Raw genomic sequence first — 26755 nt, 5'->3', positions numbered from 1 at the left:
TAATGTTTTGGTTAGTAAACTAGCAAATTCACAGCATCATAAACTACCCTTCTGTTAAAAGTTCAGGCAAAGAAAAGGAACTACTTTATTGTACTTTAAGACCAGCTGTATCCCAAATTCTTGGAATTCATAAGCAAAGTTTTAGAGAAGAGCACGAAAGAATATGCACCCTTTGGATTTACTTTATCTTCTTTCCCTCCTGTCAAACTCAAACACTTGTTTCGTATTTCCACAAGTGCCATTTGATTATGTGTTACTTTTTAATGAATTAGAACTTAATCATCTCTCACGTTCTACTGCTCAGTAATGTGAATTCAGTTTCTGAAGAAAAAAAAAAATCACACAAGGTACGTTTTCACTTTCATATTACTCAAACAAAACAATTCTTTGCCAAGTATGAAATTACAGTCTACCACCTGGAGTTTCATATCTTTTCAGTGTTCACAGAAAGCATATTCGTACAGCAAGTCTCAAAAGCCAAGCTATTATAAACCTAAGTTTTATTAAGTCAATTAGTATTGCTCCCAATACTGCCTGTAGTAGCCATAAATGACTTAAGAAAAAAGAATCTGGGAGTCTTTATTTCACATCGCAGAACTGTTTAGTTTACTGGAAAATGTAATGAATAAGCATTAGGAAAAAACACAAGGACTAAGAGCATAGTCCATGTATATTTATTTCCTCCTTTAACTAACCAAACATTACTAGGAGGGGTCCAGTGATCCTATATCCTTTCTTTTAACGTTGTCTTTCAAAGTCCAAATCCAACTGTATATTGTCACAGCTCCCTGGTCACAGATCTCTAATTATGTCATTTGCTGATTTTATAAACTCTGAGAAGAAAGAAATTAGGTTAATGCAGCAAACAAGAATTCAGTTCTTTGGATATGAAAGTTAGGCTAAGCAAGGATCACATTTTGAAATTCATAACTCCATAGCTTTCAGCTGCATATACATTCAATGGGGCAACTTTAAAGTGCATCTAGAGGACCTAATATTAATATGAAATATTACAGAACTGAAGACACAGCTGAAAGCCTGTTTTCCGTTGAACAAAGAAATGACCATCCACAACAGAGCAACAAGTACTCTGTCACATTTTTGGTTTAAAAAAATAATAAAATATTGCAGGGATTCATAGGAACACACTTCTTTCTTTTTAGGGAAATATACTTTTTTTTTCCCCCCCATCTGCTCCATAATAGAATTTTGCGATATCCTTTAGTTAGTTAAATTTCATTGGGATTCTTTTATTTTACAATAATAAGAACATCCAATCCTAGTGGTCTAATTTTCTTTTTTCACTCCTGTACCACATATTAGGAAGATGAAAATCTGTGAAGTATACTTCCAAGTGAACTCATATCAATTCCCCTCCCTCAGGAAAGACAAAATAGATATAATTCCTGTTAATGATTTTTTTTTCCTATGGATTACTGCAGAAATTGACCTTTATCTCAAGACTGAAATCAGTACCTTCAATAAACATATCAATTTCAAGAGCAAAAGAAACTTTTTTCACTTATATTAATAACTCTAAGCATTCTTTTCAGATGTTTACTTCCAGTTGGATGATAATCGCTTCAAGGTATGTCTACACTGTGCAATGCGATGTCAAGAAAATGCCCAAGCTGCATATCTCAAGCAGCAGTGTAAAATATCTTAGGCATAACACTGCATTGGTGTGGTTATTCAATTTCCAGTTGAACTTGCGATATTGTACCAACTTGAAAATCCAGCGCTGGACAGTTACCTGAACTGTCAGAGAAGTTCATTTCTCCATAGGTCAGGAAAAAAAGCACCATGAGTGATGCTTCCAGAGATCCCACGGCATTCATAAGGCTGCATTTAAAAGGGCAACAATAGGGAGATGCCAACCAAACTGCCAGCAAGAAACTCCTATAACAATGAAACTCTCCTTTGAAGAATTTTATTCAGTCTTACATAATGATCAATATATTGTATGAAAAGGCCTACACTGTATTTGATTTCCCACACTGTTAGAGAATGGTTGTGTAGTTAGACAATAACGTACAGATTCTGTTTTTAAAAATTAGTGGTTTGCTTCATTGTTACTGACTCACAGAAATAGCTTACAGGACCATTCCCGTTAATTTCTGCTTGCTGTGATATAAATGTGGCAGAATCAGATCTTAAACGCTGTTGCATACTGGTGCGTTGAGTCTCTGATGATCTCCTATGCTATTAAAGCACCTAAACTTATCAGAAAATGAGACCAGCAAACAGACTAAGCCCAAAAAGTCATAACCTTCAGCTTCATTACAAACGTACATTAGACTTTTAATGTTATGCCATGTATGTTTATATGCACATGAGAGAGTCAAGCATACATGAAGTGTAACTGGATACATAAGGCTGGAAGAATTTACCAACCAGCTATCCAGGAACATATTCTTCTCTACTCAGCAGAAGAAAAAAAAAATTTAAAGCCAGTTGTTCTTAGCTTCTGATCAAATGTACCATACATGCAAGATCCATGCTACACTAGAGATCTGTCCAGCTTAGATGCAGCATTACTTTTTAATGCATGTGATAGAAGGGTTTGGAAGATAAAGAAGTTGGACCAGGTACTCAGCTGTTGTTGTTTTGATACTTAGCAAGTTCTCCTAATAGTTAACTTCACAACAAAGAAAAGTTTTTTCTTCCGCTGTGATGCACAAAGCAGAGAATTAAGACAGGTATCTGCTATAACAGCAGGAAGACCTGGACAGATTTACAGCATATTAACAAAACCTCTGGCTTTCAAAAAGCGTTCCATGAGTTACCGAGGTACAGATAGCCATGACATACATTTAAATAAATTGCTAAGGTACTTCTTTCCAAACATATTTGGCACACACATTAGTATTAGAACACATCAAGCTCTCTTTAAACAAATTATAAAAGAAACAGTTGGCATCCGTACCGGAGAGTTTCTTCTCTTTCTTACCGAAGCACAAAACTGGTAGAAACTATATGCAGTTTCTGCTAGGTCAAACAAGAGGAAGTCACTCGTTGTCCCAGCCTAATAATACCAGCAAAGACATACTGTGCAGAATTTAAACTGAACTAACCTGAACAAAACTGAAAAAAATGTCTCAAATAAGTCCAAGTTGCACAATTAAATAATACGATCTTTACTTTTTAAAATCATGTATTTACTCATAACACTGAAAACTGACAAGCACTTCTTTTATTTCCTCTGAACAACTTCCAAGCACCTTGTTTAAAATTGGTGTTAAAAATGCTAATATTTTTGGAGAGTATTTGCAAAACCATTAGAAAATTTATATGAAACACTGAAAATTTAATTAAGACATTTACTTTTTGTTCTTTCAACATTCAGATACAAATGCAGAAGAGAGCAGTCCTGTAAACAGTACATCTTCTTGGCCCAGCACAGAAAAATTCCCAACCCTCTCGCATTGTCCCATCAGAACAATAGAACAGGCTTCAGCCTGCTCAATTTCACTTGAAAAACAAAACTGATAGTAGTACAAACTACCAGTAATCAGATTCCTTGTAGTGAACAAATACACTCGCTATCAGAAGCAGTGATGAAACAACCTACTCTGTAGAAAAGGTAAGTTTGACTTATCCAATATAACAGTAAAGAACACAAAGACCATACCTTCCCCAGAATCACAGAATGGTTTGGGTTGGAAGGGACCTTAAAGGCCAACTAATTCCAACTCCCTGCCATGGGCAGGGACACCTCCCACCAGACCAGGCTGCCCAAAGCCCCATCCAGCCTGGCCTTGAAAGCTTCCAGGGATGGGGCATCCACAGCTTCTCTGGGCAGCCTGTGCCAGTGCCTCACCACCCTCAGAGTGAAGAATTTCTTCCAAATATCTAATCTAAACGTTCCCTCTGCCACTTGAAAACTGTTAACACTTTCCTGTCACTCCAGAGTCCCTCCCCAGCTTTCCTGCAGGTCCCCTTTAGGCACTGGAAGGCCGCTATAACATCTCCCTGGAGCCTTCCCTTCTCCAGGATAACTCCAACTCCCTCAGCCTGTCTTCATAGGAGAGGTGCTCCAGCTGTTTATCATCCTGGTGGTCCTCCTCTGGACTCGCTTCAACAGGTCCATGTCCTTCTTGTGCTGAACGCAGGGCCCCAGAGCTGAAGGCAGGGTTCCAGTTGGGGTCTCAGAAGAGCAGAGCAGAGGGGGAGAATCCCCTCCCTCGTCCTGCTGGCCACGCTGCTTTTGATACAGCCCAGGACACGGTTGGCTTTCTGGGCTGCAAGTACACATTGCTTTTGTTGAGCCGGCAACCAACATCAACCAGCACCCCCAGGTCCTTCTCCTCAGTGCCGTTCTCACTCACTCATTGCCCAGCCTGTGTTCATGTTTGGGATTGCTCTGACCCAGGTGCAGGACCTTGCACTTGGCCTTGTTGAACCGCACGTTGTTTGCGTGGGCCCACCGCTTGGGCCGGTCAAGTCACCAAATCCCTTTAAGTATACATTTTACTCACAACATAATTATTTAAAAAACTTTTCATGGTAATCACATTCAAAAGAGTCAGACTTGTTAAACTTTGTAAGCAAACAGAATGCACATGAAAAAACCTACCTATGCATGGGAATGATGGACTACGAATTTTCTTGAATTAATGGAAGTAGAATCTTTCAGTTTAAATCAATCAAAGGCAAATGATAAAGTGAAAGCTTTAAATAACTGCTACAGTACTGTAATAGTATTTCACAGCTAAAAAATAACGTTAAATATGCATTTTACGTGAGTATTTTATGAAATACTTTGAAAAGGGAAATGCCCAAAAGAAAGGGAAATACCAAAGCATATTGCAGTCTACTTGATAACACAGAAAGGCAAATCATCACTGGGAAGCGGGGCAATAAAGTTAAAAATACCTTATTACAGCTTGATAGTGAATGTGCACGTTAAAATCTATTCCAGGTAGTACAACACTCTTTCTGACCCCTCCTCGTGTAGATTTCTTTCAAGAATGTAACTAATTGTAAACATAGCTCAGTATCGGGAAAAGAGGCAGAGATCAATGGAGAATCAGACAGATGTAAGGAACAAAGTACCACGATGACTTACTACAAACCAGTTACATAAAAATTCCACAACTACTTTCATCACAAATATGAAAGAATTAAGTATAACCAAACAAGTACAAAAATTACAACTTTGTTATGAGTAGATATCTACAGAAACAGAATCTTAACATCCAGAATTTTAAATCATTACATTCATTTTGAAATTCCACCTGGCACAACACATCAAAGTAATTAAAAAAATAAAGTTTGTTGAGTAAAAACAGGCTTGCAGTGTTATTTAAGGCTCTATCATGGGCTCTCAAACAGCTGTATGGAAAAAAAGTTCTCAGAGGCAACCACCACCACAGATATGTCTCGCACCACTGTAACAAGCCATAGGAAAAGCAGCTGCATCTTAAATAATTGGATTCTACATTATACAAGAATTAAACAGCCTTTAGATAGGAAAATGTCTTCTATTTCTGAATTACTTAATAACCGCTTTTCCCTATTCAACCTCTTTCCCATGATTAATGTATGTATGTATAAACACAAAGAAAAATGCCTTAGCCATAATCCAGCTGGTTACATGCAGATTTTAATATCTAATTAAGATGGGTTTCAAGGAGACACCACTGGAGATTAACTGAACCATGCAGTCTATGGCATTGACTCAATTGGCAGCAATATTTTCTTTGGGTCTAGAACAAGGTAATATCCTATGCAAGAGTCAAATGCTTTGATCCATTCTGACATCTGAAAGAATGTCTTTTATTAACGCAACAGAGATGCCTGCCAGGGTTTTCTTATCATCAGAATCAATGCTGCTAAAGGTGCTGTATTTCGCATGTGATCTAACACTAAGCTTCTATTTTTGTTCACTGTGGAGCCCTTTTGACAAGAAAAAAGATAATAACCCTGCAGACTTGATAAAATTCTACTTCAGGTAACTACGCACCACCTAACTTTTTATTACTGTTTCCATTGAAAAGTCTCCTTCTTTCCTGGCATGCCATTTTGCTGAGCCCAATTAAGGGGTACTCATTTCTTTATGCACCGTGCATCAGCAGTGGCCATGTAATTCATGTGAACAGAACTTGATCCTGAAGGCCCTACTCACAGATGTAAATCTGTGTGTCTGATGAGACTAGTACTGTCTAACGAGTTTGTAAAACACACAGACATTACGGAACCGTAACGTGTTATTATAAATTATTTACATACTCAAAGACTGCAAAACAATAGGATTTCCTTACTGTGATCTATTTCTGTCCCACACTCGGAAGCAAAGCAAATTAACATATCATAATTCAAACTTTTAATCTAACATCAGCTCTTTACTACAATTTATAACACACAACAAGTCAGTCTTAGCAACAAGTTAGAACAACCGGAAAGTAAGTTCCTTACTAAAAGCATCTGGCACATAGATTGGCTCTTCAAATAATTAAAGACTTTATATATATTTTTGCCACTTGCAAACCAAAAATCAAGTCATATGATAGGCTATAAACTTGGAACGCGATCTTGCACCAATGAAAGGGCAATTCCTTCCACTTCTGAGTTGAGAATGAAGAAAACAGAGCACTGAATAGGCAAGGGGCTGGAGATGTTACTGTACTCAATATGTTGCCATTATTCCTGTGAACCACAGCACCAGCTTCTAAAACTTAAGAATAGAGAATGGATGGATCTTCAGTCTGTATATTTTGTTACACATTGTGAAGCCCTGGCTCTCAGGGAAGTGGAGTACCACATTAACCCCTATTTTGCTATCAGAGTAACAGTGTGGTACATGGCAGTGAAGCAGCCAAGCAGTTCCTTGCCTCAACCTTCTCATCAGTATCAATGCAACCAGAAGCTTCCAGAAGTCTTTGTTTTCAACGTTAAGAGCTATCAAGATGACCACCTTAGAGATTTTACCACCTTAAGGTTATATCAATTGTCTTATATCAATATATCAATTGTCAATATCAAAATATCAATTCAATATCAAAATATCAATTGTCTTATTATCAATAATCTTCCACACAACCTAAGAGTTAAATCACAAAATATCTGCACATTCTGTGATAAGTTTAAGCTAGCCTGTGGGGAGATGTTCCTTTCATATGTCAATAAACGTAGTCACCATTCCAAGTAAAAGTTTCTACACTGACAGTACTTACAAATGGTCACATTCACTTGAAGTCAAGAATTGCTCTTTATTTAATTTCAAACATTTTATCTAGTGCCTCTTCTCACCATCCAGTTCCACTTTCTAAGTGCAAAGCCTGATTCAGCACCATTGAAACTGAAGGGAGTTTTGCAGTTATGATTCTGAACCTCACCCCCATTACTCTAACATAACTGCTCTCCTCATTTCTCTCTGTCCAACCTCTACGTTCTTACACTTCTGTTTCTTCATGCCATTATCACCCACATTTGTCTCTGCCTCCTACTTCCTCAAAACTGTCATTTTTCTTTTTCCAAAAAGCTTAAAGTAGAAGTATACAGGAGTCTGAATAATTGCATTAAGTCAGGATAGGACAATAGAGTAGACTAATGGTTTTCAATCTTTGGACACTCAGAGACCTACAAAGGTCTCCTTTAGAAGCAATACCCAGTGGCAAATTTAAATCTATCAACAACTTGGGCAAGTTTGTGGTTTTTCTTGTTAATCAATTGACTTGAGCTTCTCAGAAAGTCTGTGGATTCCCAAGGCTCTTATGCCAAAGGTTAAAGACCACTGAAGTAGATATCGAGTTATGCATGGGACTTCTCCAATTCTGTGATGCACCCATGTTACGTTCTTTAAGTAATTTTATACTGTTCATCTGCTAAGTGACATCATAAAGGAATAAATCACATGGAGCTTCCACAGTCATACATAAGTTCAAGACATTCTACTACAAATAAGTCAATAATTTCTTTGCATCAAATAAAAACCTTCCCTAAAACTGCACATACGTGAAATTTTACATTTTAAAGAAATTTCAATGAATTGTTTGCTAATGACCCATGCTTCAGAATAGCACTTTAGATAAACTTAGTTGCACAAAAAAATAACACCTTATTCTCAAATAAATGTAAAACCTTGATTATGCTAACTTCAGCTCCTAGCAACCTCAAGCTATACAGAAACCTCAACGTAAAAATGAGGTGTATTTCTGTGTTCCAGAAAAAGAAAAAAAATATTTCTAGCACTTGCGTATAGCAGAGCCTATGCCTTTAAACAAGACGTGGGACAATGTCTCTCAGGGGCTGTATTTGCACTCTACATTCCATATTCAATACAGTTACTACAGAATTTGAATCACTGGGTTTGGCTGACAGGCACAGCTGGGGGCAGGTTTTTAGTTTAATAAACCCTTGGAAAACATTCAAGAGTTATCAAAGCAAACTCAAGATCACCGGCTGAAAACTTTAGACACTTACTAAAAAGGCCTCTGAAAAGTCAGCTAGAAAACACTGCTTTATTTTTATCTATTATTTTAAAGGCAACATAAGCAGCTAGTGGGCACTGAGCAAAACCCTTATCTACGTCCTGACAAGCTGATGCCTTCATTACCAGACTACAGCCGTGCTTTCTCTCTAGTTTTGTTTTTTTTGTATTCCTTTTTCACAGATACAATAGGAGCAATGTAAGATAGCTACCCACTCAGCCTTCTGAGATCAGTTCAAGAGAAAGCAAGGCCGAGTATGAAGCAAGAGTTGCAGATACATAACTGCTCAGCCTGCCTTGCATAATTCGCGAGCCTAAATGCCAAACCAGACAACACAAAGTCGGAGCTTCTTAGTCCTCCAAGCAAACCTGCACTCCGTCACAGCACGTTAAAGAGGAGGGAATGATTCTTTTCAAACTAACCATAGAACTCAGGCCTCCTTCCCGAAAAGTCATTGTAACTACCGGAAAAGCACCTCCCAAACTGCCCACGGAACCCTAACAAAAGGGATTACAGAAGCGCATTAAACTGTTTCAGTAGAACTGAACTCTAAACAATAGTGATTTACGGTGGTTCTCAAGATCTATTGGATTAAGCTATCATTCAAAATGATACACAAACAGCTAGCTTGCATCAAATGGTGATTTAGACACCTTAAGCCAAAATAATTTCAGGCTTTGTACTCCAGTCTCAAGGAAGTACCTCCATCAGGGATGTGGTTAGATGCCCCACTCTGGAAGAATAAAGCAATTTCTGATACCTCTCATCTGAACAATTCTTTATCTGCCACCTCGAGAGCCTGCCCTCTCTGCACAACATCCAAAGAAAAAGTCTATGTTTAACATTTCACTTCCCCCACGTATTACTCACAGAGATTACACATCAGAGTCCCTTTCAACATGTGGACCCCAAACTTCATCATCTTCTGAGACCTACCAAGCATCCTTCTAGAATTAAAGCTAAAAATAGTAGCTCGGCCTATTTCAAACACTACAGCCTACAGCCACTTGACGTACCGATCTCAATGAAGGTCAGATAAAGGTGGTTTTTTTGTTGTTGTTTTTTTCTTACTTACCATATTCATGACTGTGGTACGGTCATACAAAATTATCTTTGAGATTTTAATTTACAGGAAAGATTGAGTAAGCAAGTGATAAACAAAAGGAAAAAGTGTTTATAACTATCTTGCTGCTGAAAACCAGCACTATCAAGTGGCAGCGATGGAAGTGTCTTAACAAGATTATTATTGCCAACAATATGACAAATTAAATTCCATAAAATACAAAATGGTAATGAGAAAAAAAAAAAATCCAGATAGTATGTCACTTCCAGATATACTGGAAATGCTTAAATACTTGTTGACCTAATAAAAATGAGTCCTGAAAAGACATCTGAACTGTTATTAGGGGTTGGATGTTCTTTTTGGATAGGAAACTCAAACACTTACCCAGATTTCAAGTCTGTAATACGTAAACAATTAGTAGCATCCAAGCCTACTTTTCCATTTCTGACCACACTGGAAATGAAGGGTGAAAGAGCAGGAGAAATTCTGTTCAAGGCAACTTCAGGTGACATTTTAGGGCGTTCCTCTTTCCTCTTGAGCTGTATAGGAGTAATAAGGGAGAAAAAAATTACTGATTGCAATGGAACCAAGGGCTTCGTTGTGTCTCCATATTCTCATTTGTAACATCTAATACAACTACAATGGGTATAACCATAATCAGCGTTACTTTTACAGTACTCCGCTAGGTTGCTACTTACAGTATTTGAGGTTTCCTTCAAAGGCTAGCACTGCCTTTCTTTCAGTGATATCACCACGCTCTGAAAGGCATCCTCAGGCACAAAACTCATCAAGAGCCTCATACATACAAATTTTAAGCACAGCTTTTTCAGAGGTGCTTGCAATTGCATGGCCTTATGCTAAATCAGTTGGGCCACTAACCACACTAAGAACCTGCTGCTTTTTAGATGAAATGCAGACACTGAGCACGCTGGTAATTTAACCCAGTCCCATGCAGAAAGGCTAGACACTGTGGACTACAACAGACTGTGGCAGGCGAAGTGGAAGAAGAAAAGGGTAAGCAACCTATCAAAACACAAATGTAATACATTTGATCATGTTCTTGGGCACTCAGTTCCATCTGAAAATTAACTGAACTTCGCAGTTTCACAAAAATGCAACCACAGAAAAAATGAGTGTAATGTCATAATGACAGTGAAAAGTTGGGCAGAAGACCCAGTACTTAGACTCTGACCATTAGTGGATTTTTTTTTAAACCCATTCAATTGAAAAACAGCCCTCCAGACTGTATTTACTTCCTTACAAAATTAGAGACATGACCCACTAGTGGGTGGCACCCGTGCCCATAGCAGGGGGTTGGAACTAGATGACCTTTAAGGCCCCTTCCACCCCAGACTATCCTGATTCTATTCTATGACTTAACAACCTCCTAATTACTCATCTACATCCACAGGTAACACTGCATATGGAGTGCTGCATTCACAGTACTTCTCTGTTGTTTCTAACTTTCCGTTTACAAGCATTAGTTGGTAACTAGTGGATATTTTGCAAACTGATCGTTCCCTGTAACTGGTAGGAACATTAAACATTTGAGTTACACGTTTTGTTCTTATGAAAGCCATTCACACTGAAGTAGTATGAATGAACGCTCAACAAAGAGGATTTTATCCTAGCTATTCTGAATAAAGCAAAGGCCACGCTATTTCAGAACAAAAATAACAAGAATTTCCTAAAAATAGCAATTACCTTTAATACACTGTTTTTTACATTTTATGGCAGCTAAAGAAGCTGAAGAGTGAACATCCATATACTAATGTAACACTAGCTCTCTTCACATACATGATTTACCCTGACAATGGGCAACAACTGAAGCTTGCTTGGCAAACACCTATGGCAATTCAAGACGCTACTTCACATTTGTTACTCCTCTGCCCTAAACGACTGCCTACTCACCTTTATCCTTACCTAGAGAAGCTGAGAACACAAGCCCGGACTTGACCCATTTCAACGCAAAGTCCAACAGCTTAGCTTGAATGGGTAATGAGCTTAAACTAAAACGCCTGATTTTGTGCAAGGCTGGCTAAAACTGGGCACATTTCATTCCACCAGCTCTACTGCAGGGAGAGTAACATCAGGCAGAGGGGACAGCTGGACTGCTGAACGTTTTGGAAGCCGTGAGAAGCATGCTGAAATTTAAGTTATCCTTCTAGCGTTTTATGCGCAAAGGTCTCACAGGTGGTTCTGCTTATGTGACACGTTTTGAGGGAACTGTGAATGTTATGAGGGTAAGGCCACAACACAAAGAGAAACATGTGGGGACAGAAGATGAATAGGCACCTTCCAAAATGAATTACGGGATGAGATTCTTTATCTTCCCATTAATAAAATCTGCAGATATCATCAAAACAAGATGTCAGTGACTCCCAGGCATGGCTCCTGGTTTTATTACGCCGTTTTTCCAGATCTGTAATATCTCCCATGTAACGAGCCAGTTAACACACAGTACTGACAGGCTCGCTCTGGGTTCAACTCACGCGTTTATTTTGTAAACAGCGGGCTTTACAAACCATAACAAAGCAGCATAACTCCTGTAAAGCTCAGCCCCCACGCACAGCATTTTTCCCCCCAGCGCTACTGGGAAGAGCGCACAAACCAAACGAACCTAGAAAGACACAGGACATTAAAGCTCGCCAGGCTGCTTCCCTCCCGGAGCCCGGCACCGGGAACCGCACCGGGGCCAGCCGCAGCCCCGCAGCCCCGTCCCGCTCGGGGTGAAGCCCTGCGGCCTGCCCGGCCTCCAGCCACGGCGGGCCCGGGGCGCCCCCGTTCAGCCCGCAGGGAGCCTCCCCTCCACCCCCTGGGGGCTTTTACCCCCCGGAGGGGCACGACGCGGGCCCGGGGCCGGCTCCCCCCGCTCCCCCGGGGCCGCTGGAGGCGCTGCGGGCCGCCCGTCCCCCCCCGCCCCGGCCCCGCCATTACCTACGGCCCCTTAGCAACGGCCGCGCCCGGCGTGCGCGCCCCCGCGCCCGCCCCGCCGCCCGGCGTGCGCGCCCCCGCCGCCGCCGCCGCCGCCACCACCGCGCCTCCCCACCCCCCCCCCCCCAACCGGGCCGGAGGGGGCCTCGCCGGCGAGCGGCCGCCGCGCTGCCGGGGTGGGGTTTTCCCGCCGCGAGCAGGCGTTCGCGCGGGGCAGCCCTGCCGGCGGAAGGCCCCCGGCGTGCGGGGCCGGGCGTTGCCATGGTGACGGGGGAAGCGCGGCGCGGCCTGCTGCGGCCTTGGGCGCAGGGGGCAAGGGGCAGGCCCGGCCCCATGGCGGCCGCGGTGGTGGTGGTGGGATCCTGCGTCACAGACCTCGTCAGGTCAGTACCCGCCGCCTGCTCGCCGCTTCGCCGGGGGAGCCGGGGGGGGGGGTCCCGGCCTCGTTACTGCGGGGCCGGGGGGCTCCGAGGCGGGCAGGAGGCGGGCAGGAGGCAGGCAGGCGGCAGGCCGCGTCCCGCAGCGATCTGCCTGGGAGACCTCCGGCTCTGCCGCTCCCCGTCTGCACGCGAGTCTGAAAGGGTTTGCGAAGGTAACCGGAGGTGGTCGGCTGGGGCACCTCGGTTCAAAGCACTTGGGTCCGCCAGAAAAGCGAGGAAGAAGGCTTAATGTCGGAAAGAAACTCCAGCCCGTGAAGAAAAAAAAAAAAAAAAGTAGGTTAGAAGTTGATTATTTACAGACTTCATTTCATGGGACAGTGAGAGAGAGAGAAAGAGAAAGCCTGCCGAGCTGTTTGCAGCCATTCAGATCAAGAAACGGAAATAAGCCCTCAGGAAACCAAGCACCTCTGCTTTTTAAACTGATTTATTTATTTATTTATTTATTTTAAGGAACGTCTTCATTCCACTTGATTCATCTTCTGGGCATTTTGCTTTCAGGAGGAGGTACTTGGGCCTCATTGTCATTTTTTGGTGCGTACGTAGGGTTTAGAAACTTTTTAAAAAATAAAACAAAGTTTTGGTCCGAGCAGCCTGGGTTTTATAATGAATACTAAATATCGAAAGAATTCAAACAAAACTGCAAGAGTTGGCAACAGCGCAAATGCTAACCTAAACGGCCCGACCTTGTCAGCCCCTGTAAACTTGCAAACCAGTCCTTTATTTGCACTATATTAAACACATCTGGTTTTAAACTATGTACGCAGACTTGGTTAACATAGGATTTAAAAGTATATGTGTCTGGACTGCATCAGCTTGCTCTGCTGGGAATTCTGCAGTAAAAAAAAAAAAATGCAATTCCTCAATGTGAATCAGCAGACAATCAAAGCCTGTGGGTCAAGAAAGTGTAGAAGGCGTGATTAGAAGGTTATGCTGGGGAGTAAGTGCAATGTAGTCATAGACGTGCACTGTAAAAACACTTTAAAAATCGTAGAACCTTTGTCAGAAAGATTTAATGCTTTATGTAATCTGCAGCACGCACTGGCAGTTTTCCAAGTGGAATAGTTGTGTTGTAAGTCAGAGTAAGATATTGGAGAACCGATCTTGACGTTAAGTGTGTGTGAGCGATCAGATACTTGTGACGTTACGTTGAAAAACAAGGCATGATGCTTTAATCTCAAGAAATTCCTTTTCCTATCTCTCTAAAATGTGGAAAGAAAAAAAAACTTCAAAAATTGCCTACCGCTTTAAGCACTACTGACCACCATGGGCCTGGGTTTTTTCTTAACAGTTAAACAAAACAAAACAAACAACGCCAACAAATAGAAAGCTCCCATGTTTTTTTTTTAGCTTCAGGTTTGCTGTGATGGAAATGCAGGCACTTATCTGAAGGCTCATTAGCTGGCCCTACTGTAACTAGAGATTAAACCGTGGGTTGTAGCCATAGATGCTGTAACACTGAGATTAAGTGGTTGAAAAAAAAGCTCTTTCGCTCTTCAGTCAGCTGAGAGTTTCTTAAACTGAACAAATGCTATCACAAGAATGTATCTGACTCACCAGTATTAGCCTCTACTTAAGGAGCAGCGAAGGACTTTTTATTAGTGATAAGCTAATTTGATTCAACTGGAAAAGAACGGCCAGCCTCGTTCTCTGTTACGAGCACAGGATTTCAGGCACTTCATAAACTCGGGAAAAGAATGGGTTTAAATTTAGCTGGCAAGTGTTCAGTCAGACTGAAATCTCCATTTAATACCTGTGTAGACAGAGTTTGGATGTATCCAGCGTTTCAGAAATCTTGGTAAAATGACCTGAAAGCGTTAAGCTGTGGGCAGGGATGCCTCTAAGTGGGGAGCAAAGGAGTGAAACAGGGAATGATAAGCAAGCTTTATTAAAAAAACAGCCAGATTAGGACTGATTCCAGAAGGGTTTTTCTTTACTGTTTTTATGCCTGCAGTGTAGGGAGGCTGCATATTCTAGGTTTAAAGCTAGGGTTCATTTCAGTGGGGACAAAAGAGCGACGGATTTTCATGAGTTTCTTATTTATGTTGAGGTTTTAGCTAGGAGAAGATGTGGAGAGCGAGGCGAGCGTGCTAACTGCCCGTCTGTCATCCGCTGGAAGAGACTGAGTAAACCTCAGTAGGAGGGAGAGTGGTGTGAAGGAGGTCAGGCACATTTCTGGACACGTTGCGTTCGACGGGCTTATTCACCGCTCAGGACTGAAGCCTGTTTTTCCTAGAAGATAAGCGCGTTGCCAGAGGTTAAATGCTATGTTATAACTCGAGCTGGTGGGGTGCGACGCTGGCTCTCCAGAACTTCACCCTCGTTCTGGAGAGCTAGAACCCGAGGGTGGCAGACACTGAGGGGCAGGTATTCCCAGGTCTTCAGAGGCAAGGCGCCAACAATCCAAAAGATAAGCCTGAAGCTGCCATCGGCCATGTGGTAGCCAGACTCACCAAACGCAAGGAGTTACCATCGAATGTTTTTACTCAGCGCAGTAAAGCGATGATTTGAAGACGCGTAGTGTCTGTGTGCAACGGGAATGTGCAATTTGAAATTTGCTACGCCTTACATAATGAATGAGAAGGGAAAGAAAGGGGACCTTCTGTTGAAGACAGCATTCGCATGTCATTTTGAGAAATAATCAAATTCAGAAGAAAGGGTAGTGTGCCTTAACGTTCTTTTAAAGGGAAGGGGCCCAGCGGTTTGCTTTTAAAATACTGTTCTCATTGGAAATTCTTCTCTCATTGTCCTGTAGCGCTGCAGTGGCAGAATGTGGCTTTTCTAAAGTGAACTTAGTATAATCAAAACAGCCTCACGTACATACATGCAGTAAACCACACTCTTTTGGCTTAATAGGACCAGGAACAAAACATACTTGTGGTCACAATCACAATCAACACTTCATCGGCAATACCAGGCAATAGTAGTAGAAAACAAAACCAGCATTATTCTATATGATCTAGATATCAAACCAGACGGGTGCCGTCCATAGTATTATTGAAACAGTTTCTCTTCTGACTCATATTTACAGACTGGTCGTGGCAGTGGCATTTTAATTCGTATTAAATCAGGACAAGACTAAACATATAAACCAATGAGAGTCAGACACACTAAAACAATTAGAATAAACAGGAGAAACTTTGGCATGGCAATTGAAAACAGCAGAAGCAAAGAACAAAATGTAAGATGGAAAAAAAGGCCTTGGATAGTCACAACAGCAACAGTTTTTCACTTGAATTCAAGAGAACAAGACCACAGCCCAAATATTGGAAAACTACGTTTGTTAGGATGTTCACAATTTGAAATCTTAGTTTTTGGTGGACCTCTTCCCTCCTCTCAGATTGCTTTATTGCCTCTAGGGAATAGAATTAAAAATTTTGGCTTCCAGCCCCCTGTTGCGACCACTGTCGTTAGTAACTTCTACAAAAAGCAAACTGATTGACTGAAGGTGCTCAGTGAGAGAAGAACAGGATGGTGGAGAAAGCACCGAGCTGCAAAGTAGTGTGTTGCCAGACTGGACAGTAGTGACAAATGTGCAGCTGGAATTAACATCCCGGAGCAGCCAACGGCTGCGTCGAGTCATCTTCCCTAAGAGCACAATCTCTGCTTGTGCAAAATGGCAAAGGTACCTCTGCGGGGAGATTCTGCATCTTCCTCTTAAGCCTCTAGTGGTGGCTACTGTCAGCAAAGTGCTGAAGTAAAGGACTCCCTGGCTCCTTGGAAATCCCTCATCCTAAGCTCTATATGTACTTTCTTCCTTGAAATGCAATATTTGGGACAATGATTTCAGGCTTTTGCGGGAATGTGAAAAGGAATTTTCGTATGTTTCTTTTGAGGTAGTAGGGAAGGTCTCACGTGTGCCTTCATTTTCTCCTTTGCTTTGTTTCCAGGTCTTTCACACATGTTCTCATTTCCACCATTTCTCAGACATGCACAGTCACCACATTTTAATGTTTTTATTCTTGCTTTCATGTTGTTCTTTTTTTTTTTCTCCTCTTCTGCTTCTCCTAGCAGCAGAGAAAAGTGTTCTAGAATCCTTCAAATCCATTTCATTTGTGTTTTTGTTTTTATCTGTAATGCTTCCCCTGCAGCAGCCACTCCTCATTCTAGTCAATCTGCCGTTGCCAGCAGCATGGGAAAGCACAACTGTGAAGGAATACAAGCTTAGTCCAGTTGAGGAAATTAATCTTTTGGATCCAGAGAAAGGCATCAAGGCATGAGAGAATGTGTCATCTGTGAATTGTTTGGTTTATGTAATAGTGAAAAATCTGGGCTTGATTTCAGCGCCTTCCTTCCCTCCTCTTCTCTGACCTAGCAAAGTTTGCCTGTACAGCACATGCAGGATGCTCAGGCTCTCTGCTTTGGTGCTCTGCCCTGGTTTTAGAGGATCTAAAGTGTGGTTTGGGGCAGCTCCCCTTTGCCTTCTCTTCCCTGGCAGAAAGAAAGCTGTATCTTGGGGTCTGAAAAGAAAAATGGGGTAAAAATCAAGTTGATGAAATCCTTAATAATGGACTTCAGGAAGAAAATTGTTCCATTCATGTGCAGGTTTGAATACCAGAAATGGCTCAGATGTTGCTCATCTGATGCAGGGCCTGATCGATCCAAAGCTCATTCGTGTCAGAAGAGGCTTTTCAGTAAATTGTAATGCGACATTAATTAAATTGCCCCCTAAAATCTAAGTGATCGGTTTATTCTAGGGTGCAACACAGTTTAATGTTTTACTGTGCTAAAAGTATTGGGTATCACAGTCCAGACATGAAAAGCTTCCAGCAAAGTGCTTCTAACAAAACAATAAAATATTAAAGAGGTGAAGCAGGGTGGGGAGGAAAAGGTCTGGATGGGTTTTACTCAAATTAACACAAGGTATCTAGGCTAAGGCCACCAAGGGCTGTTTTTAACCCATTAGAAGAGCCGCGTTTGCAGCCAAGTTTACGAATCACAAGGAAGAGACAGCGCACCGCTGAGCAGAGCTGGCACTTTCTGAAAGAAACTGCTGTTTGTGTAGCAGAGGATGCTGTCTGAGGAGGGCCGGTCGTGTTAGAACACCTGCTCGACACTTGTCTTTGGCTCTTATCCAGGAAAACGTTTTTTTTTTCCCTTTCTTAAACGGAGACGTGGAAGTTTTAAAAGCCTTGGGAAATAGGGATGTTAAGCTGATCACGCAGCGTCTTTTAACTTAAGTGGAACTCAAGTGTTGCTTTCTGGGTTCCATGTAAGTGCAACCTCCCTGCCTTTTATTTGGCCTCACCATTTCGAGCACTGATCTCCTGCGTGCTGCAGTTAGGTGCTGTCTTCCCCTCCGAAAGCTACCCCATTTCAGCAGTCACTAAGGAGGCTCTCATGTTTTAGACTTACCTACTTCAGTTTTAATAGTATGTATTTGCTGGTGCTTTTGAGCTAAAGAACACCCCTCGTGGTACTGCAGTCAGGCCTGCACGACATAAATGCCGTAGCCAAAGTCATTTCTTCCCGTTACTTGTCCTCCTGCTCACATGGAAAACATTTTGGAGTTTGGGGAGCAAGAGTGGGTGGAGTTGCCTTTGCAGAGAGGTAGGAAAAAGGTTTTGAACGGGCAGAAATGCCAGGCAAGGCATGAGGTTTTACTGCAGGAGGCGTGAAGAAGCTGCGGAGCTGGGGCTGAGAAACCAGGCAGGGAAGCTACAAGGCTAACAGTGACAGCTCCCCAGCTATCCAGAGGGCCCCTGTTTTTCTGCTTCTCTTTCTGCCAGCCCTGGCTGCCTGCTTGCTTTCTGCAGCTTTCTCACAGGGCTGCTTGGCAAGGTGCAGAGAAAAGCTCTGCTCTAGCCCTGCTATCTTCTCCCAGCAACAGCATTTTGGAAGATCCAGCACCCAGTAAGGCCTCTGTTACCTCCTCCTTCCCATGAATGAGTTCCCAGATGTCTGCTTCTGCTCCTACCAGCTGCAGTGTCTGGTCTGGTTAAGTTTGTAAATTGCTTTGAGATCCTTCGAGATGAAAGGTTCTCCTTAAGTGAGATCATTATCGCCTTCTACATTTCTCCACTCCCTGTTCCCAGCTCAAGCTCTTTTCTCATCCCAGCTCAGGGTCCTGCACGGTACTCAACATTCCCAGCTCACGGCAACACGGAGCTCACCCACAGGTTTCGGCTTCCAATCCATCAGTTGTTTGACGCCTCTCCGGTTACTTCAGAGCTGAAGGTTAAATATATGGATTTTCCTGAGCTGGTGCCAAAGTGCTTAGCACTTGCCACACTGAGAGCGTACTTCTGAATTTGCGTCTGACTTCATGTTATTTTGTGTGCTTCAAGAGGCTGTATGGTTCTCTTCCTCCCACTTCTGAGGCACTTACTCATTCTAGGAAGCATTCCAGCTCCAGTGTTGTTCTGTGATCCTGCCCTGCGTTCTCAGAGCCATGCTTTGTTCATGCTCATGTGGTTACCCTGTAAGCCTGTCAGGGCAGGGATTTCGCTCCTGTCTGCAGCGGGTTGATGGAGAGGAACCCTGACGTGAGTTCAGAGGGCTCTGTGCTCGAAAATCCAGAGGCAGTGATAGGGTGCTTGGACAGGAGAGCTCCCACGCTGCTCTCCTCGCTGTCGTCTTCCTCTTCTGTACTTTACCCAGCTAGTAAAGAGAGTGTTTTCACTGCATAGTATCTCTGGGTGTTTATTCCCAATGCCATTCACATTCCTCTGAAATTTCCCTCTTTCCTACTAAAGTGAGGTCATCTTAAACCTGTGTTTATGGTACTGCAGTCATTTCCATGGCAGTAGACTATGATATCATCAGCGGAGGATTATGCCCTTCCTATGTGTGTTAGCAATTAAAAATTATGGTTTGTGAGATAAAGCTAATGTTTACCAAGCTTTTAGGTTTAGTCCATATGAGGCAAGGAAACTATTGCTTAATTCTCTAGAGAGTTCACTTGGGTAATGGAGTAAATGAATCCAGAAACATTTTGATCCTAGCAGGTGATAAGTTTTTGGGGGTGTATTTTCCAAGTGGGAGAAGAAAATCAGCTACTCCATCTTGCGTTCTCTCGCCACGCAAAGAGCACTTGTCTGAAACACTCTGGCACTCCTCGCTGGTTTGTGTTATTCAGAGCCACTTCTTGGCTTCGCTCACAGCACCGCCAATTCCCAGTCTCATGTGACTGGCATTTTTCCCCCTTGGAGGTCAGTAAGCTATTAGACACTACCCACAAAAGTAGAACAATGCGCCTATCGGCCTTCTCATCTCTTTAATGCGTGCCCTATTTGCCAGCTATCGGTAGCTGAATCTCTTTGGTGAGCCTTCCTCAGTATGTGTGTGCTTGCTTGTGGTTTGGTGACAGCAGAGGCTGGTTTCACCACCGTGATGGCAAAATAAAATTCATTCATTTGAAATGAGTCCAGTGCTAGAGCAGTTGCTACTGCTGCAAGATGCAAGTGGTGGATTCACAGCACTACTGACTTCGTCCCTTCAAATACTTAGGATTTTTTAAGCCAAGGAGGTAGAATTTCCTAAACAAGTGCGAAGAGAGAGGGAAAAGAGATTAGATAAAAGTTTCCAGAGAAAGGAGGTCATCAGTCGGGGTGTTACAACGTGAGACAAAATTGGTAGCCGTTTCTTTGGTTATGTACTTTCATTACAGAAATCTACTTCTCCTGTGCGCATTTCGTCCTGCCTGCTTTCCCACATAATAGAATTGAACTCTCATAAAATACCTGCTTGAATAATCTGGGGCAGAGCGTTACAAGAAAATCTCAAAATGCTGTGCCCTAATTACATACAAGACTTGCTTGTATCCATGTTCTCTGAACATCCAGGATGTGAAAAAGTTCTCCCTGAAATTATTACCACGTTAGATGCTACCGTACAAAAAAGCTCCTTTTCCCACTGCAGATCATGGAGACAGAACCAGGCGATGCCAGGCTGGAATGGAATAAAGAGAGAAGGAAAGAGAGAGAGAGAGAGAATTATTGTATGCAGTTTTTTTGGAGACTGAAGTGCCACAGCGGACCTGGCCCATATTTACTGGGCATATAGCGAGGTGATCGTTACAGCAGCCCCAGCGTCCAGCTTCCCCATCGTTCTGCATTCGTGCTGAGGCTTCACCTGCCTCTGGAGAACCCAGAGTGATCCCTCTGTATGAAGACAATGAAAGCCAGAAAGTACTAACCTTATGATCAGGGAAAGAGGTTGTTGGGATAAAAGCTTTTTTGCCATTTTTCCGATATCAACGCCAGGAGTGAAGGGTCCGTTTTAATTTCTGCTACAGGAATTTTGTCTCAGCACTGTGCAAATAGCACGTGGCCATTGCTTCCCATTATAACATCCTCCTTCAAAGATAGCACAACTCTGTGGTCTTCTGCTTTTGGTAGAGTCCCTGGATGCTGTGCAGTTGCAAATAATTAAATGCAAACCAGCAATGCACTGGATGTTGGTATTGTCGGTACTTCAGGGTGTTCCTTGGGCTTCTGCTGTACTCTCATGACACAGATTGGATACTAGGTTGTTACTGTGTCTATAATTTCTTGCCCTGCTCTTTTATCATATAACTTCCACAGTTTTTTATTGTTTCGGTGATTTTCCACACTCTTACTGGAAATTGTCTTTTTGACTGTTTAAAATAATGCATTCCTTGCCTTTTCAGTCTGGAGCTGTTTGCCATGCAAGAATCACTGCAGTCAAAGGGGAGCTCTTCTAAAGAAACTCCTTTGAAAATATTTGCCACAATAAATACAATTGTTATGTATTGCATTTTAACACCCAGCACTGAGGCTATTGTATTTTCTCCCGCCTTAATGAGCCACAGAATGATATGATTAATACTTCTGTTCTGTCTTGTTAACGAATTACTTGCTGGCTGTTCTCTTAATGCAAATAGCTGTTTTCCTAGATGCATTTCGAGACATAAATGTCTTTGGGTAAATTTTAGTACTCCTGACGCCGAAGAGCTGCTGGCACAAATCAAAAGCTGCAAGAAAAATCGTACAGAGTCGACGGTAACAAATTTGTGTAAAACCACTCTGGGCAGGCATATATATGCTGTTGCCTCTAGCAGCTGTCTGAGCTGTTCCTTCCATAGGAGTTTGCTAGTAAGGTTTTGTTTGCTTGTTTTATAAAGCTCCGGTCGTTAGCCCCTCTATCAGGCTCCAGTAAGTTATCTGATGCTGCCGTCCCCGGTTCCTTCCCAGCCCAGTAACATACACTTGGAGCCTGGAGAAGACGCAGAAAGATTTTTCACCGGTGTGTTGCCTAAGTAGTTGCAGCTTTAGAGAACACGTTGATCTTTGTGACAACTAATTATAAAATAAGAAGGTGGTAATGTTCCCGAATATATCAGTTGTGTGCTCCCTTATGGGTTTCATTATTTCTGCTTTCCATTTCTGACTTTAGTCCATTTTTCTCCCTTTTTTACCCATACTAGATCAATAGCATGCCATCCCTCAACCATGTATGATTTCCTCTTATTTGCCTCCACCTCTTGTTCTTATCTTTCTGCATCATGTTCTTACCGTGCACTTGTTTTTCATACTGCTCTTTTCCTGCCTCTCATCTTTCCAAAAATAACATTGCTTCCAAAGAATCATAATTCCCTTTTGCTAATTTACTCTGTCTGTCACTTTCTATACTTCTATCGTCTCTCAGGTCCCTGTTTATATAAAATGCGTAAAACTTGATAGTATACACAGCAGAAAGAAAACAAAAGATGGAAAGGAAGAGAGATCAAGTTCAGTACTTGGGTGGAAAGGCAGGCATTTTCCAAGTTCTCAGCTGTAAGGAGAGTGAATATACCTTCTTCCTTCTAATTGCTTGATCCCGTTAATATTATTCATTGGGAATATCCTGCTAGTATTATTCAATCTTTTTTTTTTCTTTTTTGGCCGGGCGGAAGGAGAAAATGACCTGTTGGGGAAAAGCAGCTGCTGGAGCTCAGTGCTCTGTATCAAGGCAGTGAAAAGGAGCAGATATTCCTTCAGTTTTCATTCCCCATTGCTCGTGAAATTCTGGGCATTACTGGAGACATGAGAGTTGTCTGCTGGCAGGTGTAACAAGCCAGGGGTATGCAGACTGACATCTTCCTGATATTTAGAGATCTGTCTTTCACAAGGGAACTTAAATGGTACAAAAGGTGAAGGCAGTTAGGTAGAGGAGGTGCCTGCCTGCCCTGGCTGAGGTAGGTGTTGCCAGCGAAACTCCAGCACCCCCTGCACAGTGCAGATTCTCATATTTGCCCCACAACCTTCATGTTATTGTAATCCAAGGCTGTAGGAGATGCCTTTATAATTAGATAGAATTTCAGGTACAGCTTTTTAGTGGTAAATCAAGGGTAAGCTAGTTTCAAAGTAAAAACTTGTCTAGTGAAAGCATGAGAATTTGGCATATTACTTATATGGATTGCCTTTTTTATCTATGATAAATTGGGTCAGCATACGTAAACTAAGTATTCTTTTGTTTATACTTTTCATTTGTGACCCATCTGGATTCTGTGGGAGGCACTGTACTTAGAAAATTGATGAAAAACTTCTTATTTGTCAAAATTATTCTCTTGGGTACAGGCTTTTAGAGCAACTTCTTACTGGAGAAAATGAATAGCATTTGGATTGTGCTGTACTGTGTCTTGATGACTGTGTAGTGAAAACACATCTATGATGTTGCTTTTAATATTGTAGTTCCTAAAGCACAACATGCTTTGCATAAAATCCCAATACATAATGGGGAGAGCAGCGGGGAGCAGGGAAGGGCAGTCCTTTTTATTTTTACCTAGAAAAGACAGAGGACCAAATTTGTAAGGGGGTCAGCAGGCAATCTTTTTTCTGCATGAGTGAAACAGGCTGCTCTCCAGCCTCCCGTCCCCCTGTCTGTATGTACATCCAGGGTATCCATATATCTAAATCCATCCTTGGGCATGTAAAGATCACCCTTTGCTTGGGTTGCAAAGGTTATTTTGATTTGTGTTGTTTTTTTCTGCTTTAAGCCTGGTATTTCATCATGATACAACGTTCTGTTCAGCATAGGAACCGTAGGCAGCCTTCTTCAGTCCTGGGTGAGTACAGTATGTTTCAGACAGCCTATTCTAACATCACCATCACATTGCCTTGAAAATAATTATGTAACTGCAGTTCCAAAAATAATGTAATCGAGAGACATCAATGAAGAACAACGTGGGAGGGAAATAAAGTTAGCGAGTAGTAATTTTGAAAATTTCCACAATCTTTCCTAAACACAAAACAGATGTTTGGTACGAATGAAGGAATGTTTGTTAAACTTAAATATCTGAAGATACATTCCTGTTTGGTTTGGGGTTTTGAATCTCTTCAGAGCTTCAAGTTCAGAATCACACATTCCACAGATTATGGAAGCATCACTGTGCCCACCTTTTCCCAAAAAGTTAACTGCTAGAGATGTAAGGAAAAGCTAATTGTTCCATGAGAAAACTTCTTACTTTTGGCAGTTAGTCCAATAAATAATTCCTTTGTGCTGAAGTTTTCATGCTCCTAACATAATTTAGGAATTTTGATCTCTTGGTGATATCGTCATTTCAGTGATGTGCACCACAGTGTGCTACCGCAAATGCTTCAGGATATTCATCTGGGTGCCTTCTTTGTTACATCTTTTAAGATCTAGTGCGGTAAAATTTCCTTCTGTGCAGTGGGTCAGCAGAAATACTCATTGAAGTTCTCGTTGAAGAGCCGTGGACATCCGTTCTCATTCTGCAGGTTATGTGTTTTGGTCTTTTTAAATTGAGGTTGTGATTGCACAATGATATTTTGGAAGAGTCAAAACTCATATAAGACGATACCACTCTTGAAATCCTGTAGTCTCAGCCATTCATTTCATTTTCTCCCATCCTAGAGATTTTCACCACTTGTGTCAGGTCAGCTGTTGATCCATTCAGTAATGAGATCTATGAAATAGTCTGTCTTTAAAATAGATAGAAATATGTTTGATAAAGTACCTCTTTTCCCTGATTGAAAAGATTCCTGCTGCTCTGCACCAATTCATCATTCACTTGTTTGCACTGCAGTGACAGACTGTAGTTGTGGAAAATCAAAGAAGTTTTTAAAAAACCCTCAGCTGGATGATGGGGTAAAGTTTTTGCAACTCACACTGCCACGGTCCCTCAGCACTGTCCTGTGAAGGGATTGTTCTTTAACCCTCAATTATTTTTCCAGGTAACAATTTGGGTGGTATTTTTCCACTATTCATTACTGTGCGCTAGAGCAGGCACCAGACCATCAAACATACAAGAAATGATAACCAATAATATGAATTTTCTGAAAAGTTACCTTTTGTTAAGGAAAGACTTGTCACATTCAGGGAAATAGGGGGAAGAATGCCTAGAATATTTCCTATTATTTCTAATTGTCTCCTAATGATTTTTTCAATCATTAGAGATGTGAAGTGAGACTAAGAACCTAGAACCTGATAGCCCCGTATTTAAATCAAGCTGTAGTTAAGTTCCTGAGGTAGTCTCTTCACAAATCCTGAAAAATGTCTACCTTCTAATAAGATGTTTTAGTGGATTATTAAAAGGGATGAAAGCACGACCGAGTCAAGACCATCAGATTTTGAAAAGAACTGTGGTCTTTTTGTCTCAGCGTTATGGATACTTTCCCATAGAACATGTTCAAATCTTTAAAAATTATGCGAGACAAAAGAGACCAAGGCTAAACCAAAATGTTAAGCCAGATCCAAAAGAGGTCGGAGGCTTTTTCACCACAATGATGTACTAATATTCCTAGTTAGAGGCAAGAACTGTTCTTTCCTTTGTATTTGTCAGCTCAGAGGATCATGAAAGCCCAGCAAATTGTATGTACTAGACAGTGGCTAGTTACACCTACTCTAATCTCACAGGGATTTTCCCCATTCTAGGGAATTCCCAGGAGGGGAGAAGGAGCCAGTTTTGTTCAGGGGTTCAAAGAGAAGAGAATCAAAGCTAAATTCTAGGCCTTTACATTGTGTTCTGTTTTATTAAGACACTGACATGCAGCGTTTCTGCTACTGTTTTGATACCCAGGATTATCTTCACCTTTCTTCAGGAGAAAAAAAAAAGTTTGAATTTTTCTTTTGATGACATGACAGTCGTCTTAGATAACGTGACATCCCATCTAACGTACAAATTCTCTTCCCCTCTGAATTGCCTGATGAGAGCATTGTTTTCTTTTTCCTATTTTTTCTGAAGAGAAATGTCAATGTAGGTTTTTTTTCCACTTATTTTCCTTTCTCATGCACACCAAAACCACGTCCTTTCTCAGGAATACACTGATGCTTTCTGCTTTTCTTCCACATACCTGCTGAGCTGAGCATACCGTACTCGTAACGCAAACCCTCGTTAGGTAGCATTCGGCGTTTTCAGCATAGAAGGCAGCACGGCTGGTGCAGGCAGCGTCCCCTCACTCACCTCCTCCTTCGTCCCAGCCCACCCTGCCTGCTGTACACCAGCTTCGGTCAGTTTGCTGATCCTAGTTAAAATGACCTGGGGGGAAAACCACGGATTTTGTATTAGTAAGCTCCCTGAGCAATAAGGGCACTGGAAGATAAACATTGGATAAATGCTACTGTATCAGCATGGTTTTGCAGCAGCTTAGGCTGGTGGTAAAAATGCATCTTTGTGGTACTCTCATGTGTTGAAAACACTGAACAGACACCGGTTAGGTGTCAGGAATCGGAAGCAAACCATGATTAATTTCAGGATTAGTTTATGCAAATGCTGCTTCTGTACACCTTTCCCTTCCCTTCCTCCTTCCCTCAGACTCTTCCTCTGATTACGATCTAGTCACTACTTAGACGGGAACTGTTCAAGAAAACCCAGAATACCATGGAAAGTGGCATTAATGACTCAGTAAGTTGTACTTTCACCTCTGATTCAGTGCTTCAACAAGGTAGTAAAGGGTTCTGTTCTTTTTCTAGTGCTGCCCTCCTTA

General features: G+C 41.9%; 2 protein-coding genes across 7 annotated transcripts in view; one reads left to right on the top strand and one right to left on the bottom strand.

Moving 5' to 3' along the window:
* The window catches only part of BABAM2 (BRISC and BRCA1 A complex member 2), a 168462-nt gene extending 155935 nt beyond the window's left edge, over positions 1–12527 (bottom strand). The window contains exons 1-2 of one of the 4 annotated variants that reach the window (XM_083832075.1): positions 12433–12527; positions 9880–10034 (exon numbers count right to left, since the gene is read on the bottom strand). In XM_083832075.1, the coding sequence (XP_083688201.1) occupies positions 9880–10007 (128 nt within the window). In that variant the 5' untranslated portion in view covers positions 10008–10034; positions 12433–12527. The other 3 variants (XM_083832076.1, XM_083832077.1, XM_083832074.1) reach the window with 3 other exon arrangements.
* Positions 12528–12529: 2 nt separating this feature from the next.
* The window catches only part of RBKS (ribokinase), a 68015-nt gene continuing 53789 nt past the window's right edge, over positions 12530–26755 (top strand). Inside the window, exons 1-2 of one of the 3 annotated variants that reach the window (XM_083832078.1) lie at positions 12560–12812; positions 13320–13400. In XM_083832078.1, the coding sequence (XP_083688204.1) occupies positions 12691–12812; positions 13320–13400 (203 nt within the window). In that variant the 5' untranslated portion in view covers positions 12560–12690. Of the gene's footprint in view, positions 12813–13319; positions 13401–26650; positions 26674–26755 lie in introns of those variants that run through there. The other 2 variants (XM_083832079.1, XM_083832080.1) reach the window with 2 other exon arrangements.

This window comes from Anser anser (assembly GCF_964211835.1).
Source record: "Anser anser genome assembly, chromosome: 3".
Taxonomy (NCBI): Eukaryota; Metazoa; Chordata; class Aves; order Anseriformes; family Anatidae; genus Anser; species Anser anser.
The sequence above is the reverse complement of the archived record's forward strand: the minus strand, read 5'-3'. Positions and strand labels throughout refer to the sequence as shown.